Genomic DNA, 18,638 nt, shown 5'->3' on the forward strand with positions numbered 1-18,638 from the left:
TGTTTTTAAGCCAAGCTAATGATGTATTCTATCCCCTGACCTTAAACTTAACACTAACTGAAACTGGATTTTTAGATTTTAATTAGCATTATTTATCAAGTCGTTTTCCTCATGCGACTTTTGGCCCCACGATGTAGGCAAAACATGATCCACACACACACGCACACACAGTCTGATTTCCAAAACCAGAGCAATTTAATTTCCTGGACGAGTGGAAAGCAGATTACTGGAAATCAGTCTCAGCATAAAGACATGAAGAGAAACAGATGATATATAATATTTTTAATGTCTATATAGTTTTTTTTAATCATTATTTATTTAGTTTCAGTTATTTTACTACATCAAGAAATATTGCCTCGACAACTAGCTTAAATAAAATATTTATACATATTTTATTTCAGTTAACGCTTATTTTAATAAATGAACATTTTTGCTTTTTTTATTTGTTAACTATAATAAGCCTTATTGTAATTGACAAATAACAATCGGCTTTAATTCATTTACTAATGTTTTTCCATCATCAGGATTTTAAGCTAAAATGAATATGAATATATGATAGGGAATTGTATATTTTAGGTACTGTGACTAGTCAGCATTTCTTAAAAGTTTTTCAGCATTTTTAATTTTTAACCACTTTAATAGTCTGCAGTTTATTCATGCACAAATCTCTCTCTCAATTCATATGAGGTGCATAAATGCATATATGATAATCAGGCAAGAATTTGAAAAATAAAATAATGAAATAAAACAGATAGTTCCAGTCCTGGATGCTGACGGCTCAATACAGCATTCCAGTCGAGCTAAAAGAAACACGTTGACCAATAGCTATGGTGTATTATATATCAATGCGCAGTATCCATAGAGAAAAAAAACTATTACAGTTACTTTTTATTGAAAGTAATGTGTTACTTGCGTTCTCACCTGGGCTGGGCTTGCTTGTTTGTTTTTTAATAACAACTTTTGAACAAATGTTCTATTTGTTGGCAAATGTAAAGGCCCTTTCACACCAAAAGTGAAATGAATAAGCTTCAGGCTGATCACAAATGTGATGTTTGTTTATCAAAAGTCATTTTTGCTTATTAGTATGGTTGAATTAGATCATTGAAGGTCAGCAGCAAAGACAATGGTTAATATAGTGAGATTAAATAAAGTATATTTGCTTCATTTAATATATTTAATTATTGCAGGTTTGTGCAGTATTCTGAGATTGCATTTCACTGTTCACTGTCATTATTCATGTTTTTGAGCAAGTGAGATGAGTAAATGCTCACATTTTGTCTAGAACTACAATAATCGTCATGTTTACACATAACGCCTCTACACTTACTCTCGATTTCTCTCAACATGGGGACAGGAGAAAAGTGAAAACAAAGTAACTTGCCTTACATATTTAAAAAAAGTTGTAAAAAAAGTAATGCATTATTTTACTAGTTACTTGATTACGTAACTCAAGCAACTTGTAATGCGTTACCCCCAACACTGATAATAGTGTGCATAAAGAAAGGCAATAAAAAGGTAATTGTGCTGCAGCAGCACTGAATTTTGACTTTAAACATGCAGCGTTCACATTTATTTAATTAAATTATAACCTTTTAAAAGTTGTCAAACTGCAATTTGTTGCATGAATTCCGAACTAAATGCATCATTAAATTGCCTCAACCTTAAAGTGTGAATGGTGACTGCCCAACATACATAGCCTACAAAGAACGCACATGTAAAGTACAGTAAGAGAACACATTCCTTGAAGGAACGCCTGCCTTCCAGGAAGCCATTACATTGTTTGTGCATATTCAGAGTTCAACTGAATGTCTCTGTCATTCTGGAAAGACCTCTGCTCTTCGTGAACTTCATTCATGTGTGTTAGCTGACAGCCATATGGCTTTATGTTCCTCAGTGTGCCAAGTTTACAAAGACACAATAGCTTTGACTGTACAGAGTTTACATTGTGATGAATAGCTGTACAGTTCGGTTTGTCTTTCTGTTTGATGTCCGTTCACACATATCAAGTTTCGTAACAGGAAGAGAAAGAAAGAGATATCGCTAATGCTATAGTGCACAGAAACTCGGTTTCTCTTTGATTTTGATTAATTGATGCAACCAAAAAATAATAATGTCTCTCAATGTTGCTTTTTTGCATAAATTCAAATTCCACTGCATTCAAATGCTATATTTTTGAAATAAATAAATGAACACACTAATATTCAAAAGTTTGGGGTCTGTAAAATTTGTTAATGTTTTTGAAAGAAGTCTCTTATGTTCACTATGGCTGCATTTATTTTATCAAATGTATTAAAAATTTTTGTTTAATATATCTTAAAAGTAATTTGTTCCTGTGATGCAAAGTTGAATTTTCACCATAATTACTCAGTCTTCAGTCACATGATCCTCTTATATGCTGATGTGCTGCTTAAGAAACATTTCTTATTATCATCAGTGTTGAAAACAGTTCAAAAACACTGTTTCAAATGGAAAGTCTTTTTTTAAAATGTCTTTAAAAAAAAAAATCATACTGACCCCAAACTTTTGAATGACGGTATAAATAAATAAATAAAATTATTGTACATTTATTACTACATTACAATAACAACTATATAAAACCTATGTATAGACATCTATATAAAAAGTTTAATATATGATAGAGGTAAAAAAAAAAATTAATTAATAGAATTAGAGAAATTAATAATAATAATAATAATAATAATAATTTAAAAAAAAAGCAAGATCTTTTCTCTGAAAATTAAATGTGGGCATACTTTATTTTAATGCCATGCTCAATTATGAGCTTCATTTGGCTCCTGAAAATGATATGTGGACACATGAAAAATGGGAAGTGCCTTTATCTTTAGTATGAATGAACTTAAGAAAACCCTTGAAAACCCCTAGCTAGTGATGGAGGATTTAGCAATTTAAAATGAGCACAATCCCACAGCACCACCTACTGGTGTCAATTACCATCACATGTCCAAACTATATAACTTCCTGCATTTTCATAAGTATGTGAGGTGCAACAAACACACTGATAAACCGTGAACCATGATAAAACCGAAGCAGCCCCACCCTCACGTATCATCACCGTGACAACACAGTCCGTTACCTCATCATCATGGACCAGCTCTTTCTTCACCACCTTCATGGCGTAAATCTGTTCGTTCTTCTTGAGTCGGACCAGCAGCACTTTAGCGTAACTGCCCCTCCCGATGACCCGGATCAGGTCAAAGTCCCCCAGGCCAAGACACTGAGAGATCTGAATCCCCTCGATCCCGTCCACCACCGCCTTCAGATCCTGTGTGCACACACAGCGGAAACTTTTTGTGCAAAACTATTATAACATTTCTCTTGAACAAACTCAAAAATGCTGCAGAAATACGGTGAGGTTTCATGCATTCCTGACTTCCTGTACAAACTATATAGGTATGAAGAATGTGAGTAGGAGCATTTGTATATGATTATTAGTGAATAATACCTTGTGGAAATTTGGGACAATCTGTTATGATCTGCATCTTACCTCTGCATCATCTTCAGCTTTCTCCACTTTCCGGTTGTGTGCTAAGAAAGGGACTGGAACTGAGAAACAGAGAAAGAGGGAGAGTCTCTCTTATTATTTTCTCCTAGTGTAATCTTTCCTTTTCAAATATTCTATATATTATTAGTCAAACCAGTAAAGCACTTTAAATTGAAACTGAAACTGAGAGATATATTATGAATATATGAATCTATATACAGTATTTAGAGAGAGGATAGGAGAAAGTTAAAAATGTTCACAGCAGTTGGATTAGCAAATCTGATTCATTATAGTGAATTGGTTTATTAAGATGCATCACTCAGAAATAAGAATAAAATTTAAATAATTATCAGCAATAATTATAATAAAAACAGTAATTATTACTATTATTATTAGTATTAGTATTATTATTAACTTATATATTAAGAAAGGGATAGAAGAAAGCATTTTGATATAAAAAAAAAAATTCTCAATTAAGTTTAACAGTAGTTGGATTGGGTGGACTGAATTGGTCCATTCAGACAGTTCAATTTCAATGCAGTAGTATGATGCATCACTCAGAAATAATAATGCTTATCAGCAATCATTATTATCATTAATAATATATTAATCTATATATTAGGAGATGATAGGAAAAAGTATTTTAATATTGAAAAAAATGACATTTTTCCCTTTAAAGGTGCCCTAGAACCAGTTTTTACAAGATGTAATATAAGTCTAAGGTGATTTTTTTTTAATTAATTTTTTTAACTGCCTATTTTGGGGCATCATTAACTATGCACCGATTCAGTGCGTGGCCCCTTTAAATCGCACGCTATCACTAAAAATGTCATGTAATCATGGATCATTAATATGTACGCCCCCAATATGTTATTATCGCTCCATCTGCCATTTTTCGCTATTGTTCTTGCTTGCTTACCTAGTCTGATGACTCAGCTGTGCACATCCAGATGTTAATAATGGCTGCCCTTGTCTAATGCCTTGAACATGAGCTGGCATATGCAAATATTGGGGGCGTACATATTAATGATACGTAACAGTTGGTGTTATGTTGAGATTCGCCTGTTTTTCTGAGGTCTTTTAAACAAATGAGATTTACACAAGAAGGAGGAAGCAATGGAGTTTGAAACTCAATGTATGTCTTTTCCATGTACTAAACTCTTGTTATTCAACTATGCCAAAGTAAATTAAATTTTTGATTCTAGGGCACCTTTAAATTTTACAGCAATTGGATTGGGAAGTCTACTCAATCTCACTGTAGTGAAGACAGTTCACACTGTTCATGCAGACAGTTCATTTTATAGCAACATTAAAAATAAAATAAAATAAAAAGATTCATCAATTAGTTTGATTCACCACTCAGAAATGTTCTCAAAAGACATTTTGCACTAAAATACATTGTATTGTTTTCAATTAGATTAAATAAATCAAATGTTTTATTGTTTTTTGTCACGTATTGTACCTCACAGTTTAACCCCCAAACAAAGTTCTCCCTTACAGTTGAACGACTTCCACAAGTTTTGAAATTAGTTTAAAGTGCCCCTATTATGCTTTTTTGAATATTTCCTCTCATTGTAGTGTGTAACATAGTACCTGCTTGTGAATGTAAAATGTCTACAAAGTTTTAAAGATCAAAGTGCATGACAGATAAAGTTATTGTCTCCTAAAAAAAAAGAAAAAGAAAAAGAAGAATCTGAAACGAGTCGTCAGCAATAGAGTGGTGGAACTATGACGTCACTTCATAGGCAAATCGGCAGTTAGCATCACGCTGGTTCCCTCAACACGAACCCTTTTGGATTATCACAAAAAATAAGCTCTGTAATCAACAAAAGTTTATGATACTTACACATTTTGTCCATCAAGATAATTTCCACAGATGAACACAACTTTTATGAATTCTGAAGCCTAAATGCAGTCGCCAGAAGTAAAAAGATGAAGCTGATATAAGCGAACTAAACCATGGTCGCACAACTATTCAGTCTTTATCAAAAAACATTTTCCTTGAAAGTTTGAATTAGAATAGTTTGTAAGAGCGCAGTTATAAGCATAACAAGGCTGTAAAAGCGGACTGAGCTTACCTGTTTGGCATGATGACATTTAATGTCGCCGACAGCCTCTGTAGTCCGATTTTGCCACTTGTTAGCAAACATCATTTTCAAGACATGAAATGTAACAGCTTAAAAAAAATCACACGTCAGCTAATACTGATGCATTTTATGTGGTAGAAGAAAATGTGAAAGTATCTAGAGTTTGTGTTAACCATGGACTTTATTTCAGCCATTTAACCAAAAAAAATCCACTGACTTTGGGACGATGGAACTGGTAGTGCTAAAATGCTAACTCGTTTCTGGGTTTTGGCATACAAAAATGCGTCACAGGTCCACTACTCTTTTCATGTCTCACTTCATGTTACATACCTACGTAACAATGTAACAAATTTGCACAATTCCAGCCAATGGCCTTCAATGGCTGCCCGCGAATAATGTCGCAGTTGTAGCTGAAGCCTGGAAAAGTTTGGTTTGTGTTGTCGACAGGTTGAGTCGATGCTTTTTTTCTGAGCTGCGAATACACTTTGCATGCACTTAAAAAGGATGAGGACTCACACTGGAATTGAAGTGGAAAAACCACCTGCATTATTCGTGTCACTGTGTATCAAGCGCTGAGGAAGTCTAAGGAGCTGAAATTCAGATTTGGTAATGGCCGTTTCATTTCCAGCACGTGCTGTAAACGTTAGACCAATCACAACAGACTAGGCCGTCTGACCAATCAGAGCAGAGCAGGCTCGTGGGTTTTAGAGAGATTTAACCTTCGAAGTTCAAACAAACCATTTTTACACTCTTTAAGAAATGAGGCGACGTGCAATATATATTATGAGGAAAATTAAAGTGTTTTTTGACCTTGGATGAATGTAAACCTATTGTTGCATAATAGGGGCACTTTAAATGAATTATTAAAAAATAACTGATTCAAAAGAACAATTTACTTTCACAAATCAGTAAGAGAAATAATGTTTAATGTGTAAAGCTATAATATTCCAGCAGGGGGAGCCACAGACTGGACTGTCTCAGAGGGATAAGCATGTCTTTCTCTCTCTCAACTGGGTCAATGTGACATTACTCACACCTGATGTACTACAGTATCCTACCATAGTCAGCAGTGCCCTCTGACAGATAGAGGACAGAATGACCCCAATACCCACACAAAAACAGCATTTACACATGCACACAGCAGAGATGGAGACCTACTTGCGTCTGTTTCTTCAGGGTCCTCAGGGGGGAGCTCCACTTCCTCTCCACTTTTATCATCATCTACCAACGGCTCCTGTGATGGCATGACTGGATCCTGCAGAGAAAAACAGATGATACAGGCAAGGTCTTTTTCAAATGTCTTCTTTCCCTCTCATCTTTAAAGCTCCAAATCAGAATTACCCTTATCCCAACATAAACTCATCAGTTTTGAGTTCTGCTCAAAGAAAATCTGACGTAGGAAATCTGAGGTCTGATGTCTTCTGTCATGTAAATAAATCAGAAGTACATTGTTGAATTTCTGACATATGAAAGAACATGAGTTTCTTGCAGAAGGTGGTGTTGTGAAGACGTTTAATGTTACAGTTTTCAGTCTATGATTGCGAAATTGTGTCTAAGCAGAGAATCAGGTCAATTCAATACTGACAAGACAGTGTTATCATCTGACAAATTCCACAAGGACTATCTTTGAAACACTGTTGAAAAATCCAACACTCTTGAGAAGTGAGAAGAGAGGCAAACAGTTTCAAAAGGTCAAAACAAAACATTACAATGTAAAAGTAATGAGGTTTTCAACAGCTGAGGATGTGCTTATTTGAATGAAATGACAAATACAAGAAATCTGATTTAAAGAAGTCAAATTTTCACTTTATGCTTCTTTATGACTCTCAGTGACAACAGACAGATGATGAATATTTTTAGATCTGACTAAAAGACTCACCATATGCCTTTGACAGGTCAGTGAGACGAGCTTGTGACAGCGTTTATGGACCAGTAGCTTGCAGTTGATACACTTGTAGCCCTGACGCCCCAGTCCCCATATCCTCTCGCTGCAGTGGCCACAGTACGCTTTCTGAGAGAGACACAGACAGATACAGAAGTTAGACTATCGTTATCTATGATCAGTTTAGCAAGTTGAAACACTTCATGAATGAGTTAATCTGTTAACAACAAACTCAAGTAAACTATAAAAGAAGGGATGTCTTACAGATATCACATGATTAGATGGCACACATGAGCTGAGTAATGAATTCTGAATTAAAATTAAGTATAAAAGTAAAAATAAAAGTTTAAAAAATCTGATAAAAATTGTAACATTGTTTCCACAAAAATATTAAGTAGCACAACTGTTTTCAACATTAATAATAATAAGAAATGTTTCTTGAGCACAAATCAGCATATTAAAATGATTTCTAAAGGATCATGTGACACTGAAGACTGGAGTAATGATGCTTCGCCATCACAGGAATAAAATACTTCGTCCAAATATATTAAAATAGAAAACCGTTATTTTAAATTGCAATAATATTTCAAAATATTACCATTTTTATTGTATTTTTGATCAAATAAATGCAGCATTGGTGAGCATAAGCATTGAAACTGTATGTAAAGTAATTTCTGACAGGACGTTGGTCAGATAAATATCATGTATCATACTTGTATCAATGTATTATTTACATTTTATGTATTGCTAAAATAGCAAGCTACCAGTGTACAGCTAACACATGCTAGGTGACACTAGCATCTGTACATACTTAAAGCCTAGCTAATGATTTCAACAGATTTTGTTTAAAATCCAAGCACGGCAGTTCAGAGGACTCTGCTGACAGTGCTGTAACCAACATTAAGGTTTCAAACACACACACCTGCTCACACACACGCCCTGTGAGTCATAAATAAATGAAAATATCTTTAGCTCAGTTTGTTGTGAGGATCTCCATCTGTCTGCTGGTGAGAGAGAATGAGCAAGAGCCTGAGAGGGACACAATGTTACTTTAAAAAGTGCTATATAAAAGCATGATAATGATTAGCAAAATAAATACAGCAAAGGATGACATGGGCAAGACCAAGAAAGATGCTATAGGCAAAAGTCTTCTCTCCATGTGATATGAAAACCATCCACCAGGGGGCTCTAACAGCAGGACTTGAGTGCTTCATGTAGCATAATCCTATTAAAATATGCTAATCTTTCATTAACGGACATGCACTTCCTCTGACAGTTTCCCCTCTTTGCCATAGCAGATAACTGAGCATCATCTGTTTAGCAGACCTTCAACAAACCCTCAGAGAAGGACTCACTGGATATACATGATGCTCTTCTTGTCAGTGCTTGACGTTTTCCTCCGTGTTCCCTGACTCTATTTCACAGCTCTATGAGCATGTCATGATCCCTGTGCTGCTGGTGAGGTTTTAGACAGCACTTTCTCACCATCTAAGGAGATGTTCACTTGCTGCAGTGATTTCTCTGTATCTTTTAAGCCTTCAGCCTTGATGAATGACCTACATTTTCTTGGCGCTTTCTGTCAGGTGCTCAATTTATGTAACTGGGGTTAAACGTTCGAAAATCAGGGCTTGAAAGTAGCACACACATCTAAAGCTTGAAGCTGGCATCAGGAAATAAACATGTGCCTTATGATTAGGGATTGAAATAGTAAAGAATATAACAGCTCTGGTTCCTTAATGAATCCATTAACAATTCTTTTAATACACAGAAGGCATAAATATTTGAAAAGAAAAAAGAAAAGAAATGCAATTCAATTACCAAATGGTGATATTATTTCAATAAAAAACAAATGTAAAACTATTTTTGCAGAAATGTTTTAGAGGAGGCATAATTTCAGTACTATTTAATTAGTACTTACAAAATGTATAATGTGTATAATGTTAACTAAACCTTGTCAAAGGAACAACAAGTCATTCACACTGATTTAAGTTTCACATTTAGATGCAAACTATATGTTTGATTCACGAAAATGAACCAGCTCATAAGAGCCATTCTTTAATTGGACTACACTGGTTGTATTGTATGTGTCTGACTCTGATTCACTAAAAAAAGACTCATAAGAGTCAGTCATTCTCAGACCAGATCACACTGGTTTACCTGCATGTGTTTGATTCGCTCAAAAGTTCCTGCTCATAAGAGTCATTTGTTCAGGAATCAGAGTACACTTGCAATACATGTGTTTGATTCACTCAAAAGTTCCTGCTCATAAGAGTCATTTGTTCAGGATCAGGAATCAGAGTACACTTGCAATACATGTGTTTGATTCACTCAAAAGATATGGCTCATGAGAGTCATTTGTTCAGGAATCAGAGTACACTTGCAATGCATGTGTTTGATTCACTCGAAAGATCTGGCTCATAAGAGTAATTTGTTCAGGAATCAGAGTGCACTTGCAATGCATGTGTTTGATTCACTCAAAAGATCTGGCTCATAAGAGTCATTTATTTGGAAATCGGACTACACTGGTTGGGCCTGTACAGTATTATGTTTGATTCACTATAAAGAACAGACTCATAAGAGTCAGTAATTCTCTAACCAGATCACACTGGTTGACCTGTATGTATTTGATTCATTCAAAAGTTCCTGCTCATAAGAGTCATTTGTTCAGGAATCAGAGTACACTGGTTTACCTGCATGTGTGTGATTCACTCAAAAGATCTGGCTCATAAGAGTCATTTATTCGGAAATCAGACTACACTGGTTAACCTGTAAAGTATGTGTTTGATTCACTATAAAGAACAGACTCATAAGAGTCAGTGATTCTCTAACCAGATCACAATGGTTGACCTGTATGTGTTTGATTCATTCAAAAGTTCCTGCTCATAAGAGTAATTTGTTAGGGAATCAGAGTACAGTGGTTGCACTGCATGTGTGTGATTCACTAAAAAGAACCAGCTCATAAGAGCCATTTTTAATTGGACTACACTGGTTGTACTGTATGTGTCTGATTCACTAAAAAAAAAAAAAACTCATAAGAGTCAGTCGTTCTCTGACCAGATCACACTGGTTTTCCTGCACGTGTTTGATTCACTCAAAAGATCTGGCTCATAAGAGTCATTTATTTGGAAATCGGACTACACTGGTTGGGCCTGTACAGTATTATGTTTGATTCACTATAAAGAACAGACTCATAAGAGTCAGTGATTCTCTAACCAGATCACACTGGTTGACCTGTATGTGTTTGATTCATTCAAAAGTTCCTGCTCATAAGAGTCATTTGTTCAGGAATCAGAGTACACTGGTTTACCTGCATGTGTGTGATTCACTAAAAAGATCTGGCTCATAAGAATCATTTATTCGGAAATGGGACTACACTGGTTGACCTGTACAGTATGTGTTTGATTCACTATAAATAACAGACTCATAAGAGTAAGTGATTCTCTAACCAGATCACACTGGTTGACCTGTATGTGTTTGATTCACTCAATAGTTCCTTCTCATAAGAGTCATTTATTTGGATATTGGACTACACTGGTTATCCTGTATGTGTTTGATTCACTAAAAAGAACCGGCCAGCTCATTAAAAGATTTAGGCCTATTCATTCTATAATTTGGTCTGTTTCGTGCCTAATCTTTTGCTTTTTGTGGAACTAGCACAAAAAACGTTCCTGTGTTTTGACAGGGAATGAAAAACCATGCAAGAAGTATTAAATATCCTAACCCGTCTGTTTTATTTCCGACCAAAATCTCAGGATCTTCCTCAAGGACGGCTAGAAGGCAGCATCGGATCACCCATCAGCAGGAAATGATCAAAGAAGAGCATGATGAATCCACCTCAAGCTATATGCACTGATTCTGTGCCGTTATTCTTAGAAATGTGAGCAATCTTTCATATAAACAGTCTCTTTCTTCTTCTCTCCCCCTCTCGCATCTAAATCCCAGCACAGCTTCCACCCCATGGACTTTTTTCAGCATATCGAGCCAGCGCTGCTAAGCAAAGGCAGTGCCAGAGAAACAATGTGTTTCTGCACCCATTTAAAACACATCAAGTCTGCACATATCGGGCTTCCATTCAGGACAGTGGATTAAACTTTAAACCCAACCAATTGTCCCCAACAAATAGCAAACATTTAGCACAGCTGAGCGAATGGGGCCTTCAGGGCTGAGCGTGTGCACCATGTATCCCAGATACAGCAGGAATTTCAGGGGAATGTAAGGCAAGATGAAGGCAGATGTCTGAATACAGCTACTGAAACATCTAAATAAGCCTTTGTTTGTGTTGTTGTGATGTTTAAAGGGGGGAAAAATAGGAAATAGACTGAGAAAAGCAGCAAAAATGCATTCAACGTGATGTATCAACCATAAGAGCATTAACATATGATCAGCATGTTTACATATGGTAATGAGTGTCATAGTGTGGGTGTTGTTAATCTTTAATCTGTTTAATATGCAAAGAGATTAGCCAATCACAACAGAAGTCATTTACATAAAAAAGGTATAATAGGAAAAACAGCATGTTTAACTCTTACTAGGGGGCTATTTACACGACACCGCTTTCAACTGAAAATTTTTATGCCTTTTGGCCGGTGACGGCATGCACATGCGTATTACGTGTTTAGTCTATCCACCTTATTTTTCAGTGTGAAGGTAAGGTGTTTTCTGTGAATGTGCGAGACCAGACTTCCAATTTATTCCCCAATAGGGAATATCGAAATGCAGTAAACAGTAAAATTAAGGTGGCGAGCGAGTTTGGCGTGAGTGCTCTCTAAAAGAATGCGTATATGCGCAGGCACGTAATCTTTCTTTACAAAGAGACATCGGCAACTACTTGTCTGGCATGTGTAATACAGCGTTTTTAGTCATTTTTGCGGAACCGTGTGAACGGGGATAGTTTTGATAACATTGTCATCTGTACAAAGAAAAGTTTAATACATCATTATCATGTAAATGTACCCTTAATGTCAGAGAAAAGGTGGAAAACAGTCTTTCAAAACTAATTACGAATGTTCTGCAAATGCCCTTGACTAAAATTATAATTGGACTTCAGAAAAGAAAAGAGGATTGATATGGATTTGGCCTCTTAAAATCTGATGTATAAGTGGGTGGGACAGAGTAATTTCCCAAATCTGGACAAGAGAACAGCTTATTTCTAGCCTTTTTCAATTTCACTTTCAATAAAGCTGTTTTTGAATTAAGTTTGTCAATCAATTAAAATGTTTAAATTAATTAATTACATAATATGACTTTATTATTATTGCAATTATCATTTGTCAATATTTGCAAAGAAATTAAAAAAATAAAGAAAGTGGTACAATATTTTGTTGCCATATTAATTAATTAATTATTCTAAATTAACACATTAAATCAACAGATCAATTGTCCCAAATTAAGACAAAAGAACATCACATTTCAAGCCTTTATCCATTTTCAATCTCACTTTCAGTAATTGTTTTTGAATTAAGGTTGTCAATCAATTCATTTTTTAAAATTAATTAATTACATAATATGCAGATTAATTAAGTCAATAAAACACAATTAAGCACAAATATCAATATTTTATAAAAAAAAAAAAAAAAAAAATCATAATTCTAAGACATTATTGTGGCAGATAAGTAAAATTTAACCCTCAAATGCATGACTGTTTCGCCAATCATTCTTACATATTCGGGTCTTTATCGACCTGGATCTATATCTAACAAGGAAGGATCTCTACCTGTCGCGATAATATAAAACTCCTCTGATATAAGAGTAACAATTACAGAAGAATAAAATAAAGCATATTTTGTTACCTTTTGGAGCTTGAAAGGGCTCCGTTTGTGCAGATGTTTTATGCCATCATCACTGTCCTTGTCAGAGCTCATTTGCCAGTAAATTCAGCAAATAATGGGCTACTTTTATGTTTGAGGTCACGAATAAGAGCCCATTCGCGATCTCAAACGTATTCTCAAAACTATATAATTTTCAACATCTTCAGAATCAATATTTCGATCGCTAACCACTTCACCAGATCAATCAAGTAACAGTTACAGTCATATTTGATTGCGTTCAGTACTTGCTCTGCAGTAAATCGCTAAATCATTTCATGTTTTTCTTATTATTTCGTTTTCTGTCTAAATGAACATTGTGTATCAGACATTGTCACCTTGTGGAATAAAGGTGAATTGCACTTATTCCGTCATCTAAGATTCAATTATTGTTGTGCAGAAAAAATATACGTACACTCATACACACCTCGGGTCGTTAGCGACCCTATACAATTTTTACAAAAAATGAATACAAAAATAGGCATTCTTTTATAATTTTATGATTTTTTTCTTGTTATATTCTTTATAATGAATTGATTGAGGAATACCAAGAAGGTTGATGTCTAACTTTAAAAAATGAATGAGGAGGAGGGTACACTCTAAAAAATGCTGGGTTAAAAACAACCCAAGTTGGGTTGAAAATGGACAAACCCAGCAATTGGGTTGTTTTAACCCAGCGGTAGGGTTAAATGTTTGCCCAACCTGCTGGGTAGTTTTATTTAACTCAACTATTGTTTAAAAATTACTGTATTGCTTAATTAAAATTAACCCAAAGTATGTTGGAAATTAACATTTATTAATGTTCAATGAATAATTATTAAACAATAAACATTTATTAAATTGCTTATTAATACATTTATATTAATAAACTATTAAACTATTAAACTTGTATTAATAAAATATTAAAGCTTATTAATAAACATTCACCTTTTGTCTATTATTGTTGCCTCTAATTGCATCTGGTTTTTAATTTCCCAACTATTTTGGGTTCATTTTAAGCTAGCCATATAGCAATTTTTAAACAATAGTTGGTTTAAATAAAACTACCCAGCAGGTTGGGCAAACATTTAACCCAACCGCTGGGTTTGTCCATTTTCAACCCAACTTGGGTTGTTTTTAACCCAGCATTTTTTAGAGTGTAGTGAATGAAGTCCCGGGTCACTAAAGACCCGAGGTATGCATTTAAGGGTTAAATTAGCAAATAGACAAAAAGTGCAAGGTCAATATGTTACTTATATATATTCTAAGTACGTCATGTAGAGCAGGAGATGGAAAAGCAGCAGTTGAAAATGACCAGAGACAAGACATAAAAATTTAATGCAAAACTTTTAACCCAGCAGAAGAATATCTGTCTCCTTTTTGCAGCTCACTATTTTTTTTATGAGGAGCAGGAAAAAGCACCAAGAGATGATCAAACGTTTATGTCAGAAACTTTCACATATGCGCGCACACACACACACACACACACACACAGCCCTTCTCGCCTGCCTCTGTATTTTTCACTTCCTCTCCTCTTATAATCCTCCCTCTCTGTCTCTTTTGTAAAGAGGGAATAAAACGTGTCTAATTCAAAGCCATCCATGTCATTCAGCAGTTTCTAAAACACACGCAGCCATAAGTGGGACGCTGACGATAATTACAAGGACCTGAGGCTCTTCAGAGTGACATCATCTGTGAATAGCCGAAGAGTGGGGGAGATCGTCCGCATCAGAGTGCTGCCCCGCAGCCCGATCAGCCCAAAAACTCCCACGTAGATACCACACACACTAATCACAATTTTAGATATATGCTCAGATCTCAAAACAAACGGACTGGGGCTCATCAACCTGAGTTCAAGCTTGAAAGGAATGCAAAGCATGCTTGGCAGAACTGCTGCAGAACAAGGAAAAAACATTTTCACCGTAAAGCAGTGACAGAAAACAAACACAAGCAAGTAAAAATAGTCATAGGAGAACACCATGTAACTGCTTCACCAGGAAAAAATGTAAGAAAAAAACTGATGGATGAGAAAAAGCATGGGAGAAAGACACAGGGTATGATTTCATTCTGTTCCCTCACGACTTGGCAAACGTTCCATGGCATCCTTACGGCACTGCAGAGCTGGATTAGACTCATCATGAGGATTCACCCGAGATGCCTTACAAATGATACAACCGGGATGGATTTCTGAGTGCTGGATGAAATAGATTTCCATTTACGCTGGGCTCCATGACGTTAATTTGATAGGGATTTTGGCCACGGAATGCCATAAAGGCAAAAAGTAATCTGTCCAATGAAACAGAACATGCCTTAAACTAATGCAGGGGCTGAACACTAAAGTTGTTGGTATATTTGATAGTTAGGTCCTAAATATTTATTTATACACACATACGTACCATAAAACGCAACAGCGACCAATGCCACTTTTGTTTATATGACATCATAAATTAATCTCTATGAACACTGACTCACATTTGAAGAAAATCTGCTGCTCTTTTATGTAAAAATGTAGAGTACAACCCCTTGTTATCATTGGTGTCTGAGGGTGAAGTGTTAAGTGTTTGTTATCGCTGCCAATTGTGTTGAAAATACAGGTCAGTCGGCTAAGAGATGAGAGAAACCCAGGCTTGGTTTTTATCGACCGTGCCCTCAGAAGAGCCGAGATGAGTGAAGTGCCTGGAAATGATCTCAGTGCATTATGTACACACACACACTGTTAAAACACTTAGCACTAAAACAGTGCTTTGACTGTCTAGAGTTTGAGCATGTCAATATTCATCACTTAATGTAAGTCATTTGAAATCGCCACTTTTGTTTTCTTACCTGTCAAGGAAGAACATGCTAACAGCAGAGTTCAGACAAGGTCAGTCCTTTGTAGCATGAGCAAACCTTTTAAACATCCGTCATTTAATATCCACACAGAAAAGAAACACTTCAGATCAAGCCCTCTGACATTCTCCACTGTAGATGTAAAGAATTATGACCCTTCCTAGAAAATATCTCCATTTCTGTAACCGCTCAATTGCAGTTTGCTTAGTTTTAGTGGCTGTTTCTTAATTATGCTCTAAAGCTCCAACGGTCTGTCTGATACACCACAGACGCCACACCTGCCACCTCCATCGCCACGGCAACAGATGCCAATTTCCTTATTTATGACATCATAAATTAATCTCTGTGAACTAAGGACTCAAATTTGAAGAAAATCTCCACCTCTTTTCATTTTTCGACACAACACACACGATCAAAGAGCCAAAACAACATGGGCAAGTGGAAATAATCTCAGCAAACTGCACAAGGCTTGTGTCGTTCTGCCACATTACAGGAAAATAATCTTCTAGGAGTCTCAAGAGGCTTTGAAATGTATCTGTATTGTTTGCGAAAAGGATGTGAATGATTATTCTGTTCTTAACAGAGCGGAAAGGAGTTCACACATATGATAGATGAAAAGCACATGAAAACAAGTGAAAAAAGTGATGGGTAAAACTGAATTTATTATATAGCCTTTAAATTGATTTGTTACAGATTGTACATGTCCTGTCTGTCCAAAGAGGGTTGAGAACACAGACAGATCCAGAGGTGCTGATGGGAGGGAGGGAACGAGTCGAATCCTTAAAAGAAGGACAGAGGGAAGAAAAAACATGACCTACTTCTGCTCTATCCCTTGTTTCTATGGAGAATGAGAGGAGAGAGAAGTGGAAAAGTAGCAGGAGGGCAGAATGTGTTCTCAGAGAGAGAGAGATGCAGACACAGGAAGCTCCTCTGATGTTAAACAGACTCTGACTACAAGCTAACTACTTATTGATTACTATTTCAAAAAATAGCAAGTTAGATAGGTATTATGCGACGTTAAACGTATTAAATTTTAGTGTGCTACATTACTGTCAGAAGACTTTAGTGTGTGATTGGCATCCTGTTATCATCAATAAATATTAATAAAATTAACATAATTATTATATAATTATAGTATTTTTTTGTAAATATGTAAATATTAAACAATCAATGTGTAATCAAATGTTATCAAATATTATTCAGATATTAAAAAAGAAAAAATATAACATTATATAAATAAATATTATATAAAAATTAAATATAAATCAGAATAAGATCAGATAATTTGATCAAATAATGATTAAAAAAAGAGATATTAACAATAGATGCTTCTCACTGGAAATAGAAGGTATAACCGCATTGCATTGTGGGATACAGTACTCCATGCAATGTATATTTTGGCAAATTTTAAATATATTAATTTTATATAATATAATTATAATTATATTTTTTTGTAAAACAAAATCTATATAAAACAAATCACATATAATTCAAATATAAAAAAAATAAAAATAATGAGAACATTAATTTATTTTTAATCGGCCGTGAGACCGAAACGTTGCTAATAAAATATTTATGATATGTTTTGCAAGTATTGTGTGTGGGATTTTCTTTGTTTTTTTAAAATGTTATATAAAAAATTATTTAAAGAAGAGAAATTAAAAGACATTCCATATATTCTATTCATTCAGAAAATGTGCATATTGTGCACAGTATACATGATATAGATAGATAGATAGATAGATAGATAGATAGATAGATAGATAGATAGATAGATAGATAGATAGATAGATAGATAGATAGATAGATAGATAGATAGATAGATAGATAGATAGATAGATAGATAGATAGATAGATAGATAGATAAATAGAGGATGCTGTTCATAATATTTTTGTAATTTCACTTTGTGCCACTAGTAGCGCAGAAATCATACACCGCATCTTTAAACAGCCACCATTAGCTTGGTTAAAAGTGTTTTACACTCATGGACTCAAATGGATGTCTGGGTTAAGCAGAGTTTTGCCCTGTCTGCAGTCTGACGTTAGAGCTTTTCAGGAAATCTGACAAATTAGACTCTCTAGACATGATTTTGGAGACTGCTCATCTTGATGATGTCATCCTGCAGTTCTATTGTTCATATTGTTCATAATGTGGTCATACATCGATCACCTCGTTAAGGCGAAAAGGGAAGAGTAATTTACGCACATCAACATGGCACACACCTGCTGTGGTGAGTGGGAGCTTTCTGAGGGCACTGTCCTCATCACGTGTCTCTCTCTCTCTCTAAGCCTCTTTTTCTCTCTGTTTTCTTCTTATCCTCCATCTTTGCTGAGGGGCATTGAAACATCTCCAAGAAAAGGGACATTTCAGTGTTCGCAAAAATAGCACAGGCGAAAAAGAACAATGTCCCTTTCCATCTCTCCCCTGTCTTTGTGCCTCCCTCTCTCTCTTCTATCATTCTCTCGTGTTGTTTTTATGTTCTTCTTTGTCTGGCACATGTTCTGCTCAGTAGAAGAATGAAGACTATTGCAGGAAGAGGTCTGCATTAACACAA

At 35.3% G+C, this 18,638-nt stretch overlaps 1 protein-coding gene across 5 annotated transcripts in view; it reads right to left on the bottom strand.

Annotated features, from left to right (window-relative positions):
- Positions 1-18,638, bottom strand: part of prkcz (protein kinase C, zeta) — a 132,294-nt gene that overhangs the window by 42,104 nt on the left and 71,552 nt on the right. For all 5 annotated transcript variants that reach the window (XM_048208747.1, XM_048208745.1, XM_048208746.1 and 2 more), the window contains 4 exons: positions 7,469-7,600; positions 6,748-6,844; positions 3,506-3,564; positions 3,095-3,283 (listed from right to left, as the gene is read on the bottom strand). In XM_048208747.1, the coding sequence (XP_048064704.1) occupies positions 3,095-3,283; positions 3,506-3,564; positions 6,748-6,844; positions 7,469-7,600 (477 nt within the window). The remainder of the gene's footprint in view (positions 1-3,094; positions 3,284-3,505; positions 3,565-6,747; positions 6,845-7,468; positions 7,601-18,638) is intronic.

This window comes from Megalobrama amblycephala, linkage group LG12, assembly GCF_018812025.1.
Source record: "Megalobrama amblycephala isolate DHTTF-2021 linkage group LG12, ASM1881202v1, whole genome shotgun sequence".
Taxonomy (NCBI): Eukaryota; Metazoa; Chordata; class Actinopteri; order Cypriniformes; family Xenocyprididae; genus Megalobrama; species Megalobrama amblycephala.